The sequence below is a fragment of the Neoarius graeffei genome, chromosome 18 (genome assembly GCF_027579695.1).
Source record: "Neoarius graeffei isolate fNeoGra1 chromosome 18, fNeoGra1.pri, whole genome shotgun sequence".
Taxonomy (NCBI): domain Eukaryota; kingdom Metazoa; phylum Chordata; class Actinopteri; order Siluriformes; family Ariidae; genus Neoarius; species Neoarius graeffei.
Genome location: NC_083586.1, coordinates 29,927,304 through 29,940,917, shown reverse-complemented (window position 1 = coordinate 29,940,917; position 13,614 = coordinate 29,927,304). Strand labels below are relative to the sequence as shown.

The 13,614-nt window shown below is 42.4% G+C and overlaps 1 protein-coding gene across 1 annotated transcript in view; it reads right to left on the bottom strand.

Moving 5' to 3' along the window:
* Positions 1 to 13,614, bottom strand: part of rasa3 (RAS p21 protein activator 3) — a 180,992-nt gene that overhangs the window by 90,953 nt on the left and 76,425 nt on the right. The window contains exon 4 of the mRNA XM_060898657.1: positions 301 to 395. Coding sequence (XP_060754640.1) covers positions 301 to 395 — 95 coding nt within the window. The remainder of the gene's footprint in view (positions 1 to 300; positions 396 to 13,614) is intronic.

Genomic DNA, 13,614 nt, shown 5'->3' with positions numbered 1-13,614 from the left:
TGAGCTCATAAACATCGACAATGACGTGAATTGTGACGTCACTACAAATAGTTTACTTACCAATGTTATCCTTATAAGCGAGCTGGACATTGTTTAATTGACTTTTTGGACATATAACTGCATTTTCATGTGTTTCAAAATAAATGTTTTAAATTCCGATGATTTTGTCATGTTCGATTTTTGTCATTTAAGGGTCGAAATTGACACTCCCCCTTCATGTTTTGCATCGCGCCCAGGCGCGTTTATTAGGATAAATACGGTAATTGGAGTACAAGAGAGGAAGAAAGAGGAGTTACTCACCTGCACCTCGGAGTCTGCGCTGACAGGCTGCAGTTGGAACCAGGTGTCTTTGCCATGATACTTCTGCAAGTCCTCCTTCTTCACCGCCACCTTACCTGCGGACACAAAACCAGCCGACGCTAAGAACATTCTCAGCTACAGAATATATCGCTTCCACTGAACCAGACACTTTGGCCTAGTCCTCCCTTAGCCCTACCACTTCGTTTTGTGCGCTCCCACGTAGGGTAGGGAGGAAGAAAAGAAGCTTTCATCTGTCACAGTGAAATCCTTTTCTTCACATATCCCAGTTTATTACGACCCTGGGGTCAGAGCACAGGGTCAGACATGATTTGTTACCCCTGAAGCAGAGAGGGTTAAGGGCCTTGATCAAGGGCCCAACAGTGGTAGTTTGACCGTGCTGTGGCTTGAACCCCTGATCAATAACCCAGAGCCTTAACGGTTGAGCCACCACAGATATTTATGTCCTGTGTATGAGCCTTGTAAAATGATCCGGTAGCAAATTTCTTACACTTCCTCACTCGTCTGAGCAGAAACACCTCGTCACTGGGGTATTACACACATGCCACTGTCAGCTACTGATGACATGACGAGCGGTGTCCTGTCTCCTAGGTAAAGATTTCACCCCTAACCCCTGTAGCTCTGGGTTGGGTTTCCTGATAACGTTGCACTTTAGGGCTAAAAAGCGAGTTTAAGGACACTCTTAAGTAATGAACATTGTCTCTGTACGTGGTTTTCCTGAACTCACTCGTAAGAAGGAGTCTTAAGAGCATCTTTGCAGCGTGCGTTCTCACTAAAGGCATCAGTAGTTGCTAAATCCAGATGATGTCACGTGGCATTCGTTTTTAACTAAAAAAAACAATGAAATATAAAGTGTTTAAAATATGATAATATACTATATCGTCATAATGTGGTAACTAATAATGGAAATTATTTAAAATTTTTGGACAATAACATTTTTTGATTCCAAGCATGTTTTTTTAATGAAATGAACAAACATTTACATGAAAGAATGAGCAAATAATAAACTAAATAACTCAGTAAATGTTTTCCCCGTACCCGCTCATTTCACTGTCACCCAAACATGCAGTCAGGATTATTTCAACTGTTATCCACAATACCAAGCTGGCAATGTTTTCCCTTATACACACACACACACACACACACACACACACACACACACACACACACACACACACACAGTGGTGCTTGAAAGTTTGTGAACCCTTTAGAATTTTCTACAACCCCGATTCCAAAAAAGTTGGGACAAAGTAAAAATTGTAAATAAAAACGGAATGCAATAATTTACAAATCTCAAAAACTGATATTGAATTCACAATAGAACATAGACAACATATCAAATGTCGAAAGTGAGACATCTTGAAATTTCATGCCAAATATTGGCTCATTTGAAATTTCATGACAGCAACACATCTCAAAAAAGTTGGGACAGGGGCAATAAGAGGCTGGAAAAGTTAAAGGTACAAAAAAGGAACAGCTGGAGGACCAAATTGCAACTCATTAGGTCAATTGGCAATAGGTCATTAACATGACTGGGTATAAAAAGAGCATCTTGGAGTGGCAGCGGCTCTCAGAAGTAAAGATGGGAAGAGGATCACCAATCCCCCTAATTCTGCGCCGACAAATAGTGGAGCAATATCAGAAAGGAGTTCGACAGTGTAAAATTGCAAAGAGTTTGAACATATCATCTACAGTGCATAATATCATCAAAAGATTCAGAGAATCTGGAAGAATCTCTGTGTGTAAGGGTCAAGGCCGGAAAACCATACTGGGTGCCCGTGATCTTCGGGCCCTTAGACGGCACTGCATCACATACAGGCATGCTTCTGTATTGGAAATCACAAAATGGGCTCAGGAATATTTCCAGAGAACATTATCTGTGAACACAATTCACCGTGCCATCCGCCGTTGCCAGCTAAAACTCTATAGTTCAAAGAAGAAGCCGTATCTAAACATGATCCAGAAGCGCAGACGTCTTCTCTGGGCCAAGGCTCATTTAAAATGGACTGTGGCAAAGTGGAAAACTGTTCTGTGGTCAGACGAATCAAAATTTGAAGTTCTTTATGGAAATCAGGGACGCCGTGTCATTCAGACTAAAGAGGAGAAGGACGACCCAAGTTGTTATCAGTGCTCAGTTCAGAAGCCTGCATCTTTGATGGTATGGGGTTGCATTAGTGCGTGTGGCATGGGCAGCCTACACATCTGGAAAGACACCATCAATGCTGAAAGGTATATCCAGGTTCTAGAGCAACATATGCTCCCATCCAGACGACGGCTCTTTCAGGGAAGACCTTGCATTTTCCAACATGACAATGCCAAACCACATACTGCATCAATTACAGCATCATGGCTGCGTAGAAGAAGGGTCCGGGTACTGAACTGGCCAGCCTGCAGTCCAGATCTTTCACCCATAGAAAACATTTGGCGCATCATAAAACAGAAGATACGACAAAAAAGACCTGACAGTTGAGCAACTAGAATCCTACATTAGACAAGAATGGGTTAACATTCCTATCCCTAAACTTGAGCAACTTGTCTCCTCAGTCCCCAGACGTTTACAGACTGTTGTAAAGAGAAAAGGGGATGTCTCACAGTGGTAAACATGGCCTTGTCCCAACTTTTTTGAGCTGTGTTGTCATGAAATTTAAAATCACCTAATTTTTCTCTTTAAATGATACATTTTCTCAGTTTAAACATTTGATATGTCATCTATGTTCTATTCTGAATAAAATATGGAATTTTGAAACTTCCACATCATTGCATTCCGTTTTTATTTACAATTTGTACTTTGTCCCAAGTTTTATGGAATCGGGGTTGTATATTTCTGCATAAATATGACCTAAAACATCATCAGATTTTCACACAAGTCCTAAAAGTAGATAAAGAGAACCCAGTTAAACAAATGAGACAAAAATATTATACTTGGTCATTTATTTATTGAGGAAAATGATCCTATATTACGGTACATATCTGTGAGTGGCAAAAGTATGTGAACCTTTGCTTTCAGTATCTGGTGTGAGCCCCTTGTACAGAAATAACTGCAACTAAACGTTTCCGGTAACTGTTGATCAGTTCTGCACACCGGCTTGGAGGAATTTTAGCCCATTACTCAGTACAGAACAGCTTCAACTCTGGGATGTTGGTGGGTTTCCTCGCATGAACTGCTCGCTTCAGGTCCTTCCACGACATTTCCATTGGATTAAGGTCAGGACTTTGACTTGGCCATTCCAAAGCATTAACTTTATTCTTCTTTAACCATTCTTTGGTAGAACGACTTGTGTGCTTAGGGCCGTTGTCTTGCTGCATGACCCACCTTCTCTTGAGATTCAGTTCATGGACAGATGTCCTGACATTTTCCTTTAGAATTCGCTGGTATAATTCAGAATTCATTGTTCCATCAATGATGGCAAGCCGTCCTGGCCCAGATGCAGCAAAACAGGCCCAAACCATGATACTACCACCACCATGTTTCACAGATGGGATAAGGTTCTTATGCTGGAATGCAGTGGTTTCCTTTCTTCAAACATAACGCTTCTCATTTCAACCAAAAAGTTCTATTTTAGTCTCATCCATCCACAAAACATTTTTCCAATAGCCTTCTGGCTTGTCCACATGATCGTTAGCAAACTGCAGGTGAGCAGCAATGTTCTTTTTGGAGAGCATTGGCTTTCTCCTTGCAACCCCGCCATGCACACCATTGTTGTTCAGTGTTCTCCTGATGGTGGACTCATGAACATTAACATTAGCCAATGTGAGAGAGGCCTTCAGTTGCTTAGAAGTTACCCTGGGGTCCTTTGTGACCTCGCCGACTATTACACGCCTTGCTCTTGGAGTGATCTTTGCTGGTTGACCACTGCTGGGGAGGGGAACAATGGTCTTGAATTTCTTCCATTTGTACACAATCTGTCTGACTGTGGATTGGTGGAGTCCAAACTCTTTAGAGATGGTTTTGTAACCTTTTCCAGCCTGATGAGCATCAACAACGCTTTTTCTGAGGTCCTCAGAAATCTCCTTTGTTTGTGCCATGATACACTTCCACAAACATGTGTTGTGAAGATCAGACTTTGATAGATCCCTGTTCTTTAAATAAAACAGGGTGCCCACTCACACCTGATTGTCATCCTATTGATTGACTGACTTAATTTCACCTTCAAATTAACTGCTAATCTTAGAGGTTCACATACTTTTGCCACGCACAGATCTGTAATCTTGGATGATTTTCCTCAATAAATAAATGAACAAGTATAATATTTTTGTCTCATTTGTTTAACTGGGTTCTCTTTATCTACTTTTAGGATTTGTGTGAAAATCTGATGATGTTTTAGGTCATATTTATGCAGAAATATAGAAAATTCTAAAGGGTTCACAAACTTTCAAGCACCACTATGCGTGTGTATATATTTATTTACAGGTGCAGAAATTTCTCATTTATGACACTATATTAGATCACTTGCCTAATGGAGTTAAATGTGATTAAAATGTGATCAAATCATTACGATATACACATGTAATTCCACAACATATTGAAATATATTCATAATGTTTTTTGTATCTCATTTCATCTCATTATCTGTAGCCGCTTTATCCTGTTCTACAGGGTCGCAGGCAAGCTGGAGCCTATCCCAGCTGACTACAGGCGAAAGGCGGGGTACACCCTGGACAAGTCGCCAGGTCATCACAGGGCTGACACATAGACACAGACAACCATTCACACTCACATTCACACCTACGGTCAATTTAGAGTCACCAGTTAACCTAACCTGCATGTCTTCGGACTGTGGGGCAAACCAGAGCACCCGGAGGAAACCCACGCGGACACGGGGAGAACATGCAAACTCCGCACAGAAAGGCCCTCACCGGCCACAGGGCTCGAACCCAGACCTTCTTGCTGTGAGGCGACAGCGCTAACCACTACACCACCGTGCCGCCCTGTTTTTTGTAGTCTATATCTATTTAATAATTGACTCAATGTACTTGCAATGTACAATGTAAGTTGGTGAATTCAAGTACCTGGGGTCAACTGTGCAGGAAAATGGGGGCTGTGATAGTGAGGTGAGAAAGAGAGTGCAGGCAGGGTGAAGCAGTTGGAGAAGGATTTCGGGAGTCATTTGTGATCGGAAAGTCCCAGCAAAAGTGAAAGGTAAGATGTATAAGAGAGTAGTGAGACCAGCTGTGATGTATGGATTGGAGACCGTACCCTTAACGAAGAGACAGGAGGCAAAGTTGGAGGTGGTGGAGTTGAGGATGTTAAGGTTAGTGATGGGAGGTTGGACAGGATAAGGAACGAGCACATCAGAGGGACAGCACATGTGGAGAGCTTGGGAATTAAGCTAAGAGAGATGAGACTGAGATGGTATGGGCACATCCTGAGAAGAGATGCAGAGCATGTTGGAAGGAGAATGTTGAGGATGGAGCTGCCAGGCACACGAAAACAAGGAAGGCCAAAGAGGAGATACAAGGATGCGGTGAGAGAGGACATGAAAGTGGCAGGTGTGGTAGAGAAGGATGCGGAAGACAGGGAGCAATGGAGACGAAAGATCCGCTGTGGCGACCCCTAATCGGGAGCAGCCAAAACAGGAAGAAGAAAGTACTTGCAATGTACAAGAAAAATAATTGAACACCTGCAGCACATTCGACAGAAGTCTCCGCCCATTGATTGTGAGAGTCCCTCGGAGGCGCATGTGCATTCTGTGCATTCGGCTGTGAGCGAGACGCTCTTTGTCATGAAAGAGTGATCCAGATCCGTTGTAAGTTAAGCGCGAACTACGAGCTTGTTTGGGAAAACCACGTTAGCTTAACGATGATATCTAAAGAGGCAGTTAAAGACGCTCTTAGCCTTAAGAGGCTTTCGGGAAACCAAGCCCTGTTCTGAAGGGCCACTACCCAACTGAGGGCACTCCAAAATCAAGGATAGAGCCAAGGGGGCAATTGGGACTGGGCCTTTGTCCTACTGGAGAATGTGTTCTTGCATTCGAAACACTGCAGCAAATGAAAAAGGCAATGAATGCACACCAATTACAGTGAGCGCCACTCAGACTGCACTTAGTGCTCCTGAAAGCAATTTGTCACAGAATAGAAATGCACACGATTGTAAAGCTGACAGAACTATCACAGATATACAGTATGACTTGAAATTAAAATGCTCGAGTAAAGACCAAATGTTGTAATATACAGTGGTATGCAAAAGTTTGGGCACCCCTGGTCAAAATTGCTGTTACTGTGAACGGTTAAGCAAGTTGAAGATGAAATGATCTCCAAAAGGCATAAAGTTAAAGATGACTCATTCCCTTTATATTTTAAGCAAAAACAATTTTTTATTTTAATCTTTTACATTTTCAAAATGACAAAAAAAGGAAAAGGGCCCGAAGCAAAAGTTTGGGCACCCTGCATGGTTAGTACCTAGTAACACCCCCTTTGGCAAGTATCACAGCTTGTAAACACTTTTTGTAGCCAGCTAATAATCTTTCAGTTCTTACCTGGGGATTTTCACACATTCGTCCTTGCAAAAGGCTTCCAGTTCTACAAGTTTCTTGGGCTGTCTTGCATGCACTGCTCTTTTGAGATCTATCCACAGATTTTCAATGATGTTTAGGTCAGGGGACTGTGAGGGCCAGGGCAAAACCTTCAGCTTGGGCCTCTTGAGGTATTCCATTGTAGAGTTTGAGGTGTGTGTTGGATCATCGTCTTATTGTAGGACCTATCCTCTTTTTAACTTCAACTTTTTTACAGATGGTGTGATGTTTGCCTCCAGAATTTTCTGGTATTTATTCGAATCCATGCTTCCCTCCACCAATGAAATGTGCCCTGTGCCACTGGCTGCAACACAACCCCAAAGCATGATCGATCCACACCCATGCTTCAGAGTTGGAGAGGTGTTCTTTTCCTGGAATTTGGCACCCTTTTTTCTCCAAACATACCTTTGCACATTGTGGCCAAAAAGTTCTATTTTGATTTCATCAGTCCACAGGACTTGTTTCCAAAATGCATCAGGCTTGCTTAGATGTTCATTTGCAAACTTCAGACGCTGAATTTTGTGGCTAGGATGCTGGAACGTTTTTCTTCTGATGACTCTTCCATGAAGGTCATATTTGTTCAGGTGTTGCTGCATAGTAGAACAGTGCACCACCACTCCAGGGTCTGCTCAATCTTTCTGAAGGTCTTTTGCAGTCAAACAGGGGGTTTTATTTGCCTTTCTAGCAATCCAACAAGCAGTTCTTTCAGAAAGTTTTCTTCATCTTCCAGACCTCACTTTGATCGCCACTGTTTGTTAACTGCCATTTCTTAATAACATTACAATCTGAGGAAACAGCTAGCTGAAAACACTTTGCTACGTTCTTGTAGCCTTCTCCTGCTTTGTGAGCATCAATTATTTTATTATTCAGAATGCGAGGGAGTTGCTTAGAGGAGCCCATGGCTGTTGATTTTAGGGACAAGTTTGAGGAGTCAGAGAATTTATACAGCTTTGAAATCTGCATCATCTGACCTTTCCTAATGAAGAATTTGAACAAGCCACAGCTCAATAAGCTAATTAAGGTCTGGAACCTTGGTAAAAGTTACCTGAGAACTCAAATGTATTGGGGTGCCCAAACTTTCGCATGGTGTTCCTTTTCTTATTTCACGCTCCAATTGTACAAAACGAAAATAATACACAAATCTTGCAGAAAACGCTGAAAAGAAATGTGTCATCTTTACCTTTATGCCTTTTGGTGATCAGTTCATCTTCTGCTCACTTAACTATTCATAGTAACAGACATTTTCAGTAAGGGTGCCCAAACTTTTGCATGCCACTGTATATATACTGTATATGTCAGGTGCTGATTTTCAGATGTTCAGATCTTGGGAAGCATTTTGAGCCAAAAGGGGATTGTAGGGAAACACAGCACTGAGGATTCCCCTCTGTGTCATCATCCGTCCTCACTCCTAGCATGCTGTGTGCTTGACATTTGTTTACTTACTTTAAGTTCTCAGTTTAGTGAAGCTGAAGGTGGAAGTGGTGAAGTGTGTATGATAATAATGTTCAGCTTTGGAATATTATCGGCGCAGGCCAGTGCAGGGACGAACAATCAAACCTGCTCAAACTGCTGCATGAGTCTACACACTCACGGCCACTTGCCTCTGATTCTAAGATTCCTGGCAGGACTGGAACCCAATGTGGTCTTCTGCTGTATGGAATCAATTTTGTGCCAAAATGTTCATACAATACTTTTGAAATATCAAACAAAAACGACAAATCAAAATACAAAAAAAAAAAGTCAATTTTCTTAGACTGGCAAACAAATTATTCGTGTAATCGTGCAAAATATCAGTCTCTTACTCTTTAGAAACCTTTTATTTTTGTTCCGCGTCTTTCTCAGTTTTGTTTGACGTAATTTATTTTGGTTGCAATTCCAGCTTTCTCGTTTGCGCTCCCTGACTTTTTGCTTGCAGTTTTGGCACAAACTTCACGTGTGGGTGGGCTGTCCAGGAATGCATTCCCATTGGCTAACTTGTGTTTGACTGACAGCTACGCTCAGCCATTCCCCCGGAGGCTGTTGCGGCCATTTCCTACTCGGATTCTGGCAGACTGTTTGACGAGTGACCGATCCATTGACGGTAAACAAGGATCGAGTGGACTTCAGTGGCGACTATGATAATGAAGTTACACTTTGTTGAATTAATTCAATATCATAGTGTTAGGGTTTTGCTGGGATTCTAACCTGGTTCGTTGGTGTGATAATCCAGCAAACCCCCACTAGGCCACCAGGGGGATGACTCAGGTGCAGAGGCGTGAGGCGGAAGTAGAAAAGTATCAAAAAGTTTATTTACAATATTTACAGTCCAAACAAAAATATAATCCAAAAAACGCTCAGAAGATCTCATCTCATCTCATCATCTCTAGCCGCTTTATCCTTCTACAGGGTCGCAGGCAAGCTGGAGCCTATCCCAGCTGACTACGGGCGAAAGGCGGGGTACACCCTGGACAAGTCGGCAGGTCATCACAGGGCTGACACATAGACACACAACCATTCACACTCACATTCACACCTATGGTCAATTTGGAGTCACCAGTTAACCTAACCTGCATGTCTTTGGACTGTGGGGGAAACCGGAGCACCCAGAGGAAACCCATGCGGACACGGGGAGAACATGCAAACTCCGCACAGAAAGGCCCTCGCCGGCCCCGGGGCTCGAACCCAGGACCTTCTTGCTGTGAGGCGACAGCGCTAACCACTACACCACCATGCCGCCCGCTCAGAAGATGAAGGGAAAAATAAAATATCCAAAAGGTCAAAGTTAAATACAAAAGCAAAAAACTAGAAAAGAAAAGGCAAAATACCAACACTCAGAAGATCAAAAACAGTAAATACAAAGTCCAAAAAGAAAAGCAAAGTGCAAAACCAAAGAGACAACGGCAAGGCACACAGAACAGAGGTAACTGGAGCTAAGCATAACAGCACAAAGACTCCATGACAAGAGGACTGAACTCAGGGGCTATAAATACACAAAATAAATTGGAAACAGGTGACACTAATGAAAACAGGCAATCAACACCAACACAAAACACAGGACACAGTGGCGACCTCTAGAGGCCAAAACAAACATAGACAAAAAACAGGAAATAACAGCGGCCTCTAGAGGCCAAAACAGTCCCAGTCCTAACACATAGTCGCCACTGAAGTCCACTCGATCCTTATTTACCGTCAATGGATCGGTCACTCGTCAAACAGTCCGCCAGAATCCGAGTAGGGAATGGCTGAGCATTTGGTTGTACCAATAGACAGGGCCAAAAGGAGGGCCTGTCATTTTATAGATTCCCCGCAGACGAGGAGAGACGCGCAAAATGGGTGTCCGCTGTGCAAAGAGAAAACTGGAACCCCAGTTCTACCAGCCGAATTTGTAGTGAACACTTCATATCAGGTAGGTGTAATCTTCTAATTCAATACTCCTAGTACATCTGTTAAGTTGATTTTCGGATTGAATGATAACTGCATACTTAGAAACTAGACAGTACAGTGTTTGTGGCCGTCAGTCCGCTTGATCTCTAACGTTTAAAATGGCTGAGAATTGTTTGAATATAGAAGCTGGACATATCTGTGACCCCTATACATTTATATCTGATATTGAATAATAACTCTGCACAGATAAAGATAGCGGTGATTTGTGATATTTTTTTTCAGACAAAAACATACATATTTACAACCCTGTCATTATCTGGAACTGAGTTTAGATTTCGAACATTCTTACGATAAAATGTTCTGCATAGTCTCTTTATGATAAACGTCTTAATGCCACTTACCCGTGAGGTTATCAAGTAGACATTCTTCTTCGGAACCTTCCAGAGGTATAGTTGGGATACCGATCTCGCAACAAAATATTTATAAGCTTCCAGGCTCTTGTAAGCTTTGAGGGCTTTGCCAGTGTAACACGATTCACGATTAACAAGAAAATTGTAAATGTCGTGGTAGGCCAGATCGGGCAAATCGCCGGCACCGCAGCTCCGAATTTCCCTGAACAAGGATTGCAGCAAGTTGTACGGATCTGCAATCCCCAACCTGGAACACTTTTCCACGTAACGCTGCCTCACGTCACCTTCAAGATGCTGAACAAACTTAGACAAGTTATCGCGCGATGTAGATGAGCAATTCCAGCGTTATGGACGTGACACTTGAACTCAAAATGGCAACAAATGACCCAGTGCATGTTGTATTGTCTCCCAGTATTTAAACAGGTGTTGCATATTTTAAGGCTGTACCATACTGGAGAAGTGATAGAACAAGAACAATTCCCATAGTACATCTAGGGCATGCCAGAAAATGCCAATCAAAGATGCGTTATGGATGTGACAGAAAAAGTATCACTTTTCTTGGGTGACTGTACATTTTTATCAAACTCTGTGAAATTGTAAACCTAATGTCGAAATGGAGAGATCCATTTGATAGAGGGGTCCAAGGTGAATTTTAAAAAATCTTTGTTTAAAATATTTTGTATTTCATGCAGAGTTTCGGAAGGAAAAGTCAGCGTTATGGATGTGACGAAATTCCGTTATGGATGTGACACGTCTGAAATAGACATGGCATATGTTTAGAAAATCAGCAATTTAACCACCATAACCCTTTGAAAAACTCTCTAAATATCAGCTAAAACTATCAAAGTTCTTAAATAATATTTAGGATGGCTATTGTTTTGCTGTTTTGTGGATTTTAGCATACATTTCTGTGGCTTGTGGGAATAATATAGAATTGTACATGATCAAAGTTGATTTTAGCTTGGGTTTTACATTATAAGAAAGAAAGACTGACAGTGACATATTAGGTGATCAAAATATTTATTTATTTATGTATTTATTTATTTGTTTATTTATTTAGTTTGTTTAGTTTGAAATTTGGGATCTCCTGTGAGGTTGACATTTACATGAAATTGCCCAGATGGGGTATTTTCCGAATTTTCTTGGGGATTACTCCCTGGATCCATTACGCTCACGCAAGGTAAACAATCCTGAAGCCGTCCAATATGGCGGAGTAAGCACGGACGGGTCACGTGACTGCACATCCTCTATATGAAATATTGTGAAATAGTGCTGCAATACAGTTATGAGGTACACAGTTACGCTGTGCTCACATTAGGAAAATGCCGCTGATGACGAGCCCAGTTCGGTGCTGCGTCTCGACACCGTTGTGTTTCAGGTTTGGCTCGGCTCATGGTCAATGAAACTTAGCAAGAAACATATTTCTTTACAGAATTCTATTAAAATTCGAGCCTTTTCAGACAGCATTTCGTTTGTTTTGGGGGAGAAATGAATATCTATCGCATCTCATCGCTTCCAATGTATATATTTTATCCCACGTCTTCTATTTTATTTTCGACGTATTTAGTTTTTCAAACTGTCACACAGACGAGACGCCCCACATCGCCACATACAACCGAGTTTCAAAGCCACAAACGCTTCCTGTTAACCACTGGCAGCCTATCATCTGTTTTCCAGCCAAACAAGCGCACAGCTGGGTGAAGATACAAATACAGCAAGTATAAATCAGCAGACTATCATTCACTCGCCTCGAACCAGCCAGAGAAAGAAAGAAATGGCTTCAGCAACATTTGCTAAATCCTTTTTCACCTCTTATAGTAGAACGTCACACTTCTCTCTCCTCTGTTTAGTTATCGGCGTTTGACAATCACTCTGTATTCAGATGGTTTTCTTGCCAGAGGTTGGCATGTGATGACTTCATGTTATGAGTTTTTTTTTCTTGTTGTAACAAAATATCCTACACGGTGTGGTTCTAATTTTGGCTTCTGTTACTTTATTCTGTCACATAAACGTTAAATATCTCACATGATTCTCAAAGTGGGGCCAAATCGCAGCCTAGCTCATTATCGACCTAACTCTAAGCCGAGCACTGACGCTGAAAATAAATACGCGATTGTGAACCAGGGTGGGAGATGGCAAACTGACAAAAGAGAGTATTTGAGACCTAAAGACGAGAAAACGGCCCAATTTCTTCTTTCCTTTTCTCCCAGATTTGCGCTTGCCAGTTCACTCACTAGGAAAACTCTCCCCATCACATGACAGCTATCCAGGAAAGTGTTGTCTGCCCTCTTCCACAAACATGAGCTCTCAGATGCCTGTAATTGGCTAGTGTCAACTGTGACTGGAAATTTTCTGCAGAACTGTGATCCCTTCTACCCAAAGAGCCAGCCAATTTTGCTCTCTTGGACTACCAGACAGTGATGGCGAAAACATCATCAGGATTCGGACTTGTGGTCTCCTGACGATAAAGCTGATGGTTTTCTGCTGCACCAACCAGGGACCCGCTTTTGAGAAGGTGCATCTTTCCGAGAACTTTAAGAACCTAAATGACATCCATTCCTGCATCGCTATTATCTCGTCTGTTACCGAGAACTGTAGCCAGGACTGCGTACAAGGCACCATAGCGTTTTAGTAGAAATTTTGCCTTATTGGCCAAGAATATTGGTCTTCAACTATAAGGTAGCAAACCAGCCTCAAAGATCAAGTTCTTCTTTTTACAACACAGAGTATGGCCTGGGCTGCACGGTGGTGTAGTGGTTAGCGCTGTCGCCTCACAGCAAGAAGGTCCGGGTTCGAGCCCCGTGGCCGGCGAGGGCCTTTCTGTGCGGAGTTTGCATGTTCTCGCCGTGTCCACATGGGTTTCCTCCGGGTGCTCCGGTTTCCCCCACAGTCCAAAGACATGCAGGTTAGGTTAACTGGTGACTCTAAATTGACCGTAGGTGTGAATGAGAGTGTGAATGGTTGTCTGTGTCTATGTGTCAGCCCTGTGATGACCTGGCGACTTGTCCAGG